This window comes from Manacus vitellinus, unplaced genomic scaffold (assembly GCF_001715985.3).
Source record: "Manacus vitellinus isolate BGI_N305 unplaced genomic scaffold, ASM171598v3 scaffold_21_pilon, whole genome shotgun sequence".
In the NCBI taxonomy this organism is placed as follows: domain Eukaryota; kingdom Metazoa; phylum Chordata; class Aves; order Passeriformes; family Pipridae; genus Manacus; species Manacus vitellinus.
Genome location: NW_021939546.1, coordinates 4872557 through 4884587, shown reverse-complemented (window position 1 = coordinate 4884587; position 12031 = coordinate 4872557). Strand labels below are relative to the sequence as shown.

The following is a 12031-nucleotide window of genomic DNA, read 5'->3' as shown; positions in this document are numbered from 1 at the left end:
TATGTATATATTTATATATATATAAAGACATCTTCCTATTATTGCCAGAACTGAGTATCTCCTCAAAGCATTTTCAAACTGTGGTAGGAAAACATTATAGCCCAAATTTAGGGTCAGCAGAAGGTTCCAGTTAAACCACTGTTGGATGAAGCCTGAGGGGTCACAGCCAAGAGCAGCTCAGAGGGAAATGGTCCCATGGGCTCTCCTTGGGTACCTGCACATGGGCTTGGGCTGGGAGTCAAATGGTGGTTAAGGAATATGTGTCCCAGGTGTTCCCGGGGTGCTCAGGCCTCTCTTTTCCTTTAGACAATGACCCCCCAGGTTCTGCACATGGATTTGTTTCTTTTCCATCCCCAAGTGTGTCATTAATCCCTTCCTGTCCTTCACCCACAGCACGAGCTGAGGAGCAGCATCACGCAGCTTCAGTGGGCAAGGTGTGTAATGGGGAGGGGAGACAGGAAAAGCAAATCTGTTTATCCAAAAACTTCACTGAAATGCACAGCTGTACCCACCCCTCCACTCTGTCTTGGTTGGTATTTTTGAACACAACACTTTTTTTTTTAAATACATGTAAGAGCTCAGAACTGGGGCCTGGTGGGTTAAGATGAGCTGAGAATTTTAGCTTTGCATTTTTATGCCAGAGTTGGTTTTTTGTTACTAACATTTAAGTAAGTGCACATGAAGAATATTTGTCAGGCAGACTTTAAAACTGCCTCAAAACTCTGTAAAATTATTAAATGGCTGTATTGTGCCTTCCTATATGCACTGGCTCAGGTTTGAGATGTGAGAGCTGGCACTGAGAACTGCAGTGGGTTTTGTCCCCACACTCAGTTCACACCATCACATCAATCAGGGCAGTCCCAATTGTGGCACAACCATCATCAGATAAGGATAAAACTGCCCTGCAACAAAAGCAGCAAAGGAGCTGCAGCTCTTTCCTCCCAGACCTTTAAATTCATTTGATCCAACTAAAATTCAAAGGAAAACTGTTGGCAAAAGAATCCTTTCTCCACATGGGCCCAGTCAGAGTACAAATTACAGTAGTTAAAAAAAATGAAGAGCATTGGCCATACGTATTTTTGATGCACATTAAGTACTGACAGTATAAAAGAAATTAATTACATTTTACTCATAATTGTTTCAAATCCTTGGATCAAGTTGTGGAAGGTCGTGCGCTCATCGTGTTTGTATATCCAGCACTTCCTCATCAGCTGGTCCACCTGGAACAGGGACAGGGACATTTTTAAAGGAGAGGAACATCTCATTGGGTTTTCCAGTAAAGACAGAGGAGCAGATTCCCACTGCTATGAACAGAAACACCTTGGCTTTGTCAGGATCAGTAAGGACCCAAACCAGAGGGGTTTTTGTAAGTTGAGGTCTTAACAGCTTCACCTACAGGTGTGCTACACACCCAGAAAGGCTGTATTGCAAAAACTAGAAGGATTCCAACTGAATTTTCATGGATACAGGTATTACAGCAAGTCCTTAACCCCTCTGAAGGGACATCACCAACTTGGGAATGTTAATATCAAAAACCATCTTAAAATAATGCTTCCAAACCTTGGAAATGCCTTTTTCACAGCACAGCTGAAGGTTTTCCTACCAGAGTGGCCAGGCCTAGTTAACCATGGACCTCTGGTGTTAATTCAGTGTCCAAGGACATGGCTCTGGCTCCAGGCGCATCCGTATCCGTCCCTTACCTCCTCTGGGCAGGTGGGTGGTCGTGGCAAACGCTTGTCGTCCTGCAGGACACGCACCAGCCGTGCCACCGTCATCTGGCCCTGCGTGGGGCCGATCATCTTCAGGAATTCCTGTGGGAAAAGTAAGAGTCAGCTGGGCATCCCTCAGCCAGCACAAAAAAAGAACCACAAGGGTTGCTTTCCTAAGATAAATCAGTCCAGTGGAAGGTGTCCCTGCCCATGGAAGGGGGAATGATGAGCTTTAAGGTCCCTCCCAACCCAAGCTGGTCTGGGATTCTACAATTCCACCTCTTTTTTTCCAAAAATATTAAAATTATGGGATTTCAGCAGCTTCAGCAGCCATTCTGTCACAAGCACTTACTGCCATGGGACTGGACTCAGAGTCACAGTAGGTGAGCAGTTCATAGAGTGTCACCCCAAAGGACCAGACATCTGAGGCAATGTAGAACTTGCTCTGCAGCAAACACTCCGGGGCATACCTGGGGATCCAAGGGACAGCATTATTAAAGCCAGCTCTGGAGGCACATTCCATGTTTGTAGAGTCCTTGTACCTTAGTTAATGTGGGATGCCAAGTAAATAGTAAAACATAGCAAATAAGGTACAATTGTTACAACTCACTGTGAAACTAAAGGAAACAAAAACCAAAAATGGGGAAAATTAAGTGCAGGAAAAATTAAGTGCAGGAAAAAATAAATGAAACAAGAGTACAGTCTACCAGGTGCCTTTTCCATGTTTTCATGGTGTACCTTTACTTGGGCCTGTTATAAAAACAGGAAGAACCCTGAGGATGCCCAGAGCCTGAGGGCACAGGAGCAGAGCAGGCCATGCCCTGCGCAGCATGGCTGCAGGAGGTGGGTTGTGGGGCAGTACCAGAACACGGGGCTGTCGCGGTCGTCCTTGACCGTGTAATATTCCTTGTCGGTCTCAATGGCCTTGGTGAGCCCGAAGTCCCCAATCTTCACCCTGTTCTCACTTTCCACAAGGACATTTCTTGCTGCCAGGTCACGGTGCACGTACTGACAGGAGCCCAAGTAGTCCATTCCCTGAGAGAAGAAAGAAAGCCTGTCATCCTTGGTCCTCCAATATTTTAATCCCTGTTTTTCTGCACTTCGTGCTTCACATGGTCTGACCACGCTCTGCACTCACGTCTCTTCCTCCCTTTAGACTTGCACCTTGCTCCTTCCCTCTTGCCAACCCACTCTCCAAGTGCTGCCCTCCCTCCCAATACTCCAAATTCTGCAGCAGGAATAACTTTTCAAAACAACTTTTAAGCAAAGGAACATCCTAATTATTCTTCCTCTGATCTTTGTGCCAGTAGCACCCATAGCAGGGGAGAGACTGCTTTAGGATTCAGGTCCTTGGGGACAGAAAAGGAGAATGGGTTTGTTCCTGACCTCTTTTCCTCTTCACTCTGTTAAATTAGATATTAAACTGATCCAACAGCTCTGGTCCCAGCTCACCTTGCAGATCTGAACCGCGTATCTGAGCAGCTGCTTGAGATTGATTTTGTTCTTGTTCCGTGGGAGATACTCCTTTAGGCTCCCAGAGGGAAGAAATTCCATGATGAGCTTAATCCCGCTTCCTCCTAAAACCAGAGCATGTTTAGTTTGCACACATGTGATGCTTCTCAGGCCATGAATACCAACAGCTTTTGAACAAGCCTGCAGCACTGGTAGCTAAATCCCATTATCCATTACTCTACCAGTCCAGGAGAACCTGTTCCTGGCAGGACATTTATAAAATGCTTTATTTTCAAAGGAAAACCCTTATGCTTTCAGTGTACACTTTTAAATATTCTATACAATTTACCATCTTCTGTGCAGATGCCCTTGTATTTGACGATGTTGTCATGATAGAGATTCCTCAGGATTTCTATTTCCTTCTTGAGGTCAGCAATGTGGTTCCCTCCACTCTCTGGCTTTAGGGATTTCACTGCCACTTGCTCCCCTGTGTTGTCACCTTCTGGGTCATATCTGCAGAGTTCAACCTTGCCAAAGTGGCCCTAATTGGGAGAGAAAAGAGCATTATTGGGAACACTGTTCACTGACAGCAACACTAAAGCACTATTTTAGGTGTTTATGATCCACATCTCCTATGACACAGCACATGGCTGTGGGGACATACACATACACACTGATCTGTGTTCTGTGTCTGACATTCCTCTTACCTCTCCCAAATCCCGGATTCTTTTCAAGAATCGTTTCTCAAAGAGAGTGGGATCGACCTCAGTAACAGGCTTCTTCTCTGACACAATATCAGGATCTAGGAGTGGAAAAACATGGTCAGAAAAAATCTGGACAGAAAAAAAAAATGGTTAGACAGATTCCTGCATGGACACCTCGGTCTCAACACCCCAAGGCATCCTTGCTCACTTCAGTCTACTGCTGTTACCGTGCCTATCCCACTGTCACAATTTTCCTGCTTTCTGACAGGGAATTCCTCCATACCTACAGGCCAGTCTATCCCTTGCTGATCCTCCCTCACTTTGTGGGTTGGTTTCTGGGTCTGCTTCCAGATCAAGTTTTCTCTGGGTGTACTTCCCACCCTGTAGTAATTACTCGGCTTCCCTGAGTATTTACTACATCTACATCTACAGACATGGTTAGTCCCTGTTGCAGGGACACAACACAGCTGTCAGCACAGCCAACAGGGAAGACAGAAGTCAGGTGTCCAGTTTAACCAAATAAATCAGCCTTGGGTTGGAATGAGATGATCCTTAAGGTCCCTCCCAACCCAAACCATTCCAGGATTCCATGATCCCTACCCCGATGCCTTACTTTGCTCTTCCAGTTTGTTGATGTCCCTCATGATGGCCCTGAAGAAGGGTCTCTGGTGGGGGTCATAGTTCATGCACTGTTTCATCAGGTCTGCCAGCTCCTTGCACGACGGCGTGGCCAGCACAAAGTGCCCCTCGTAGAACCTCTCCTTCTGTGGGCACAAACAGACACTCCTGAGTGAATTGTAGCCTCAAAACCTCAGGATTCTGAGCTGGGGGAATGCTTGGACTCAGGGAGCTAAGAGGTATATTCCAACCTAAATGATTCTGTGATTCTACATTCTGCATCAGAAGACCATTAAATCCTTAACTTGTCGTGAACTTTGCCAAGGAAATCCCCCTTTTCAGCTGGAACTCTGATCTCCTACCAGTAGAGAATTACTGTTGTGCTGCATCTGGTGTTGTTTGGAGCAACCACTTAACACACATGAAGTTTTTACACTTTTTTAAAAGATTTCACCTTTCAGAAGTTATTTTCTGCCAGGTTTGCCATGTTCCTCATGTACCAGGACAAATGGCTGAGGGGAAACGCTTGCCAAGGACACACTGGCTGCTCCTCAGGAGGTACCAGCGCCAGGGCAGGGGGAATGAAGGGTGTTTTTGTGCATTCCCAAGCTCTGTGGAGCTATCCCACATGCAGGAAGGGGGCTGGAGCCAGGGCAGGGAGTTCCTGATCCAGCCTGGGCAGTGACTCAGGCACTCGGACATTTCCTTCGCTGCCTTGCTCCATCACCTTCCCAGCACAGCAAAACTTCCAGAGGGAGAAAGCACATTTGGAACAGATGCAATGAACACAAACTGCCAGCAGAACAGCACAAGATATTTCAATTATTTAGGATTCAGAGTGAACCACAGTGGTGTCCCACAGGAGACCTTCCGGAACTGGTGTCTGAAAGAAACAGGAACAGAACTACAGAGCTGACTGGGAGAACCTCACTCAGCTTCCAGCTGGGCACAGGGGTTAGAAAAGGCTGGGAGAGCTGGGGGTGTTCATCTGGAGAAGAAAAGGCTCCAGAGAGACCTTAGAGCCCCTTCCAGTGCCTAAAGGGGCTCCAGGAGAGCTGGAAAGGGACTTGGGACAAGGGGGAATGGTTTCCCACTGCAAGAAGGCAGGGTTAGATGGGATATTGGGAAGGAATTCTTGGCTGTGATGGTGGTAAGGCCCTGGCACAGGTTGCCCAGAGAAGCTGTGGCTGCCCCACCCCTGGAAGTGTCCAAAGCCAGGTTGGACGGGGCTTGGAGCAACCTGGGCTAGTGGAAAGTGTTCCTGCCCATGGCAGGGGGTGGAACAGGATGAGCTTTGAGGTCCCTTCCAACCCCAAACAGTCAGGGATTCTGTGAAAAAAACCAGTGTGAGCACATCAGAAGTTGTGTTCAGTCGTTGCTGTGCTCCAACAAGGTCAGGTTGAAGCAATAATTAGCAATTTTTGATGTAAGGACAAGAATTCCTGCTGCAACCTGTGGCAATCCAGATGGGATCAGCCCCTTATCCAGTCCAGCTGAGCTGGTTTCCTGTGAGCTAAAAGAACTCAAACGAGGTTTGGAAACTGAAGTGCCGAAGGGGATGGATCTGAAATGCCAAAGCAAAGTTTGTGTAACATGGTTTTACCTCTGCCAGTGTCTTGTCTTTCAGTGGAATTTCTCCATTGTAGCAGATTTCCCACAGGGTTGTACCAAAGCTCCACTTATCTGCTGCAATGCTGAGATTTTTGGAGTCTTCAACACACTCAGGTGCAATCCAGGGAATTCGCTCAACACGTTCTTGGATAAAACACAGGATCCACATTGTGGGGTGAATATCAGGAGTGGAAAACCAGCCTTCAACTGAATTAGTCTAACAGCTGCTTAACTAAAATAAACTGAAGCTGCAGTATTTGTCCAGTTTTGGGGAAATGCTGATTCTCAAATCCCTGTTCCCAGAAGGATGTTCCTATGGCTTTTACAAGGAGCCATCCAGAAACAGATTCCTTCTGTCCTATCTCATGAGATGTAACATGTTTTTTTAAGAGAAATTGATACTCTAAGCACCCACTGTGTAGTTCTCAGATCCATAAAAGCTGATAACTTCTATTCTAGAGCCAGTTCTGGCTGGTATAAATGATATTTCTTCCTTTCCCCTTCCCCACCACACTAGAGATCCCATTCCTGGCCATACCTTGCCTGGACAGCACCGTTATGGGTATTCCTGGGTCACTCAGCTTTATGAAAGGACCATATTCAGTATCAATTCCCTCTCTTGCCAGAAGGATGTTTTTAGTGCACACATTCCCATGGACCAAATCCTTATCCTCCTACAGAAAAGTTGGAAAAGAACAGTGAGTGCTCCAACATATCCAACCATGAGGGATCACTGTAATATACTCCAAACTGAAATCCAAAAAGCTTGGAAAAAACTGGAGAAAAAAAGGATTGAGAAGTAGGGAAACATACTGTTCACACTTAAGCACTTGTATTTTCCTGGGTGGAAAATTAGGCTGCAGCAGCCCCCGGCAATGCCTTTGCCAAGGTGCCTCTTACCAGGTAGCTCAGAGCACTTGCAAGTTGTTTGGCAACTTTGAATTTCCAAGGAGTTGTCAGGACTTCACTTTTCCGCCGCATGAACAGATCCAGAGGCCCAAACTCCACAAACTCTTCAACCATGATATCTGCAAAGTCAGGGGCACCAAGTCAGTACTGCAATAACCAGTGTCTGGAGTCATTTCATGGGCCTGTCACCGTGTCCCCTCTGCTCCCAGGCCAGAGGTTATCCAATGTCTTTGTTTCACCCTCCTCAGGGTTTATTTCAGTGCCCAGAGTCCACATTAAAAGACTGAGTGGTTTCATGTAGTAAATGAACAGTAAACCCAAACAAAGCATTTCAAAGCCCACAGGGCAGAGCCTTCCCAGGGAAAAACCTCCTACCAAAAGGCTGGTTTGTATCGACACTGTCACTGTCCCTCTGGCATTCCAGCCTTAGAGAATCACCCACATTCAAAGACAGTGTTGGAAGGGGAGACTTTTTAACAGAAAGGACTTTGCAGTTGCTTTGCTGTTCCAATTCCACTCTTGAAAACTCAAGAGGCAGAGCTGCCAAGCCCATCTCCCCTGTGCCAGGGCCAAGCTCAAAGACTGCCCTGTCCTTCCCAAACTGCTCCTGGGAATGTTTCCTGGACTCACTTTCCACGTCCCGGATGCAGACGCCGTGGAGGAGCACGATGTGCTTGTGGGACACCTGCCTCATCATGCTGGCTGTCTCAAAGAAGGCCTGTGGGAAGGGGACAGAGGTCAGCACTGAACTGCTGCTCCTGGTGTCAGCATTCCAGGAGTTTAACAAATCCAGAGCATCAGGGAACAAAACCTTGTATAAAATCACTGTTTTTAGCCACATGAACAGTGGTGGGGATGTGCCATCCCATTGCCTAAAACCACGAGCTGTGCCTTCAGCATTTTCCCACCCCCAACCTCTTCTTTAAAGACTTTTCAGAGTTATCCACTGTTGGAAATGATATAACTTTTCTAATCATTTTTTTTTAATTACTGGTTTAAATTAACTTTTTAATTAATTGTTTTAATTAACCGTAAACAGTGTATTCATCATAAGCAGTGTAATTTTTCACTTTAGGCAGCACATAGCCAAAGTTTTTTTCATAGCTATTGTTAGAGTTTGATTGGAAAATCCGTGGAATTTTAATTTTGCTAAACTAACCCAGATAAGCTCCAATGAACAAAGCCTGGGGGAGCTGAAAGCTGGACACCTGGAATGCAGAATTTATAGCCCTCCAAGGATATGTTGCAGTAACCAGAAGATAAAGAGACTTAACAAAGACTAACAGAGACTACTAACAATTCAGCATGTGCTGGAAACTCCCTATCTGGGAAAAAGATAACAAAAAGACAGAAAATGTGGACTAATTAGCAGGAGAAGTGAGAAATCAATAAGCAATAGAAGACAGAATGCTAATTAATAAAGAGAATTATGTCACTTAGAAGCAATAAACACTCATTTCTTTGTTTGCTAAAAAGGTGTAAATAGGTGAAAAGTTCTGAAAGTCTTGTGCATGTAAGTGGAGCCATTCCCTAAGTACCCAAGCCTGGAGTAAAGTCATACTAGTTCTAATTTCTAATCCTAAAAAAAAATAGAGTTTGATTTATCCTGATGTTTTCAGTGACAACACAAGGCCCAGTATTTGCAGGACACACAAAAAGGAACAACTTGCCAAGGAAATATCTCTGTGGCTGGGGGCCAAGACTTTGAGCAGGACTTTAATCTCTTTTTCATTTTGATATCCTTCGTTCTCATCATCCTTGAGGTTGAGCATCCCTGAGTAAATCTGTGTTCTCGTCCCTCTTCCAAGGTGTTCACCCTGAGACACAACACACCAAAAGTTTCTCAGACACGGAGCAAACAAGGGTAGTTTTAAACAAATATTTGAATCTGCACTTTACTCTGTCTCTCCAATTGATTGAGCTACATCCAGACTTAAAATTATAACAGTGAGAACCCAATGTCAGTTCAGTTATTCTGTACTTGAATGATCTCTGAGCATCCTCACCACCTAAACTCCTGGGATATTCTACCTCCAGAAACATCAAACAGGTTGCCTGTGATTTAACCTTACCAGACTAAACAAATGAATAAATAACAACTGGCCTCTTATTCACAATGAGCTGCTGTTGAGGTGATCTTTAATGTGTTTCCAAAAGTTAGAGGAAGTAATATTTCAATGGAATGCTTTGTTTGGGTAAGTAATTTCCTCCTCAGTAACAGAGGATTCCACTTGAGGGTATTTTTGCAGGAAGCCTGAATGCTGACTGTAAATATACCCATCCAAAAACAATCACCACCATTTCTATCCTGCACACTCAGTGATGCAACTAAAAAAACCCCCAAACCTTTTTATTTAACAGAAGAAGACAATGGGATTATTGAAGAGCTCTTTTTAGAAACATTAAATCTGATTTGTGCACTCAAGCCACTGTGTGTTTGTTGAGGTTTATTCAGGTGGGTCTGCACCACTGACTGTGAACAACTATCAGAAAATTTGGGGAAATTTAGAACACAAAAATCTGAATGCTCAGATTGTCCAGAGATTTTGAATACTTCACCTTTTTTACTGTAGGACGTTGTCTTAAACCTCAAGTTGCCCGTTTCTCTGATAAGTCAGGTTTTAAAAAAATACAGCCACATTTAACAACAAAACAGCTCTTAAAACTTTCATAAAACAACCTTAGAAACACCTCTTTTACATTAGAAAACTGCTCAAATATCAAGTTGATTTCTAGTGCAAGACATCTTTTTTTTTCACACGAGGACATACAAAAATTTGGATTCTGCAATCAGAGGATTTAATAAAGATTCCAGTGAAGTTTTGCTGAGGAGAAATAGGAGTGGCAGAACCAACCAGGATGGGGTGACTTTGTGTCATGTGACTGGGACCAGTGGTTGCCACAATCTGGGATTCCAGGAGCAGCCCAGGCACCCACCTGCAGGATTTCTTCCTTGCGGATCCAGTGGAAACTCAGCTGCCCCATGGAATAAGCAGGCTGCCATTCCTGTGCCTTCTTGGTTGCAACCAGCAGGTTGGAGATTTCTGGAGGGAAAAAAGAAACTTTGACCTGACTTCTGCTCATCATTCAATAGAGAATTCACTAAAGCACAGCTACATATTTATAGTATAAACACAGTGTTAATATTTACAATACTGGGGCTGAAAAAAGCAACTGAATAGTGTTTTCTGCACAAAGAAAGACTGAGAGAGGCAAAATCTCTGCTGTCCATGAAGTAAAATATCCCCCACACTCCCTCCTGCCAACAGGTACATCTCCTTTCAGTGGGTAAGGAGTAGCTGGAGTCTCCTCTCTTTACCCTCATCAAAATTCCTTGTGCTCTGAGAAACGCTCACAGTCTGTTCCCAGAGCACTGGAATTAAACTGGGGAATGGGAACAGAAGGAAAGGGCTCAAAAACCCAGTGCTTCCTCCCCACTGCTTCTGGTCAGGGTAGATGCAGAAATTTTGCACATGAATTTTGACCTCCAGGCATTATTTATTATGAGATGATGGATTTGGATGTGCGTTTCCATCCAGCCTTCCTACTGCTGGGAGCAGAGCATGGGTGCTGGGGCTAAACCATCACCTGGCACTTTGAAACCATCAATCATAACCACACACTGCAAAAGCTGCTTTATTTCTGCATCCCCTAAACTTCTTAGTGAATAACCAATAAAATATATTCAAAAAGAAGGAAAATAAAAACCAGGGAAGAGAGAGAAAAGGAACAGCACTAAATCCTGCTGTACTTAATGTCAATGAAAAGCTGAAGTGGGCACTCAACTCCCTGACCCATTTTATTATATATTATTCCAAACGCAGTCATCAAAATGTAACCAAAATGTCCAATATCAAAATGTACAATTTCCCCCTGCTCCAGATAATTCTCCATGTTCTTCATGTGCTCAGTGTCTCTGCAAACCCCTCAGAACATCAGGTATTACCGTGGCTCAGTTCTTCCCCTGGTTCTAACAGGAAACCATTATCTGATCAACACAATCACACCACTGTGTTTCCTCTTTCACACAAAATTCAGCTGCAAGACACTGGTAGTTCAGAGCAAACAGCTTCAGTAAGTGTTGGCATCAAGAGTTCAACAAGTGCACGATTGTCCCAGCCCCTAAAATGTGGCCTCACAGATGATTTCCTGCCACAAGGCTGTTCTTGCCATCACTTGCAGACCAAAAGCTGCTTCATGAAGATGAATTGAGTGAACAGCAGCTCATAATGAGAGCAAACAGCTCCAAACCAAGGGTTACAACCCTCCTTTGCCACAGCACAAACTGAACACACTGAGAATCCCTCCTGTTCCTGGAGGTTATTTTCTTGCAACAAAAAAAATTCTTGAAGGCCAGGTTACCTCTTGGTCTGGGTTGGCAGCACCTCTTCAGTGTGAAGCTGATGTTGTCTGTCCGAAGGATTTGTCCTTTCAGGTGATCCATCAGCTCTTTTAAGGATGCAAAAGACTTGTTTGAGCCGTGGAGGAAGTACCCGCCTTTCTTCACCTCAATCTGGAAGTTCTTGTACTGCCCTGAGTTATTTATCACCTGGGATTAGTAAGAAAAAGGGAAAAAAAGAAAGCAAATATGTTTGTAAAGGCATAAAAGCTTCCCAAAACCTTTGCAATCACAAGTAGGAGCAGTTAATCACTTGATCCTAAGGCAGGGTCCTCTAATCAAAGTGCAACAAAGCAGGACAAGATCTAAAATTCCTGTAATCTTCCAGTCCCAGGAAGGCTCATAACAACAGAGCAGAGCAGCAACATATAGATGCAAGCCCCTCACAAACCCAAATTATAGCTTTGGTGTTTTAGAGCTCGAGAATATGCAGAAGTTCTGCCTCTTTTGGAGGAACTTTCTCTTCACTTGGTCAAGAATTGCAGAACCTGGACCACTGTGGTTTCAAAATCTCAACTTAAAAATAGCAGAAGTCCCTTTCACAACCCACATTGTTCAACCACTGAAACAAGATTTCAGGTTGTTTTTGAGACCTTCCAGTTTCATTCAAAGGTGGTGAGGAAGAAAAA

At 44.5% G+C, this 12031-nt stretch overlaps 1 protein-coding gene across 1 annotated transcript in view; it reads right to left on the bottom strand.

The window, feature by feature from the left end:
- Positions 1–1109: 1109 nt before the first annotated feature.
- Positions 1110–12031, bottom strand: part of JAK1 (Janus kinase 1) — a 50395-nt gene continuing 39473 nt past the window's right edge. The window contains exons 11-25 of the mRNA XM_029959644.1: positions 11366–11552; positions 9941–10047; positions 8674–8820; positions 7634–7721; positions 6995–7122; positions 6633–6768; positions 6087–6238; positions 4479–4629; positions 3869–3963; positions 3511–3703; positions 3162–3286; positions 2572–2744; positions 2062–2179; positions 1701–1811; positions 1110–1220 (exon numbers count right to left, since the gene is read on the bottom strand). Of these exons, the coding sequence (XP_029815504.1) occupies positions 1119–1220; positions 1701–1811; positions 2062–2179; positions 2572–2744; positions 3162–3286; positions 3511–3703; positions 3869–3963; positions 4479–4629; positions 6087–6238; positions 6633–6768; positions 6995–7122; positions 7634–7721; positions 8674–8820; positions 9941–10047; positions 11366–11552 (2013 nt within the window). The 3' untranslated portion in view covers positions 1110–1118. The remainder of the gene's footprint in view (positions 1221–1700; positions 1812–2061; positions 2180–2571; positions 2745–3161; positions 3287–3510; positions 3704–3868; positions 3964–4478; positions 4630–6086; positions 6239–6632; positions 6769–6994; positions 7123–7633; positions 7722–8673; positions 8821–9940; positions 10048–11365; positions 11553–12031) is intronic.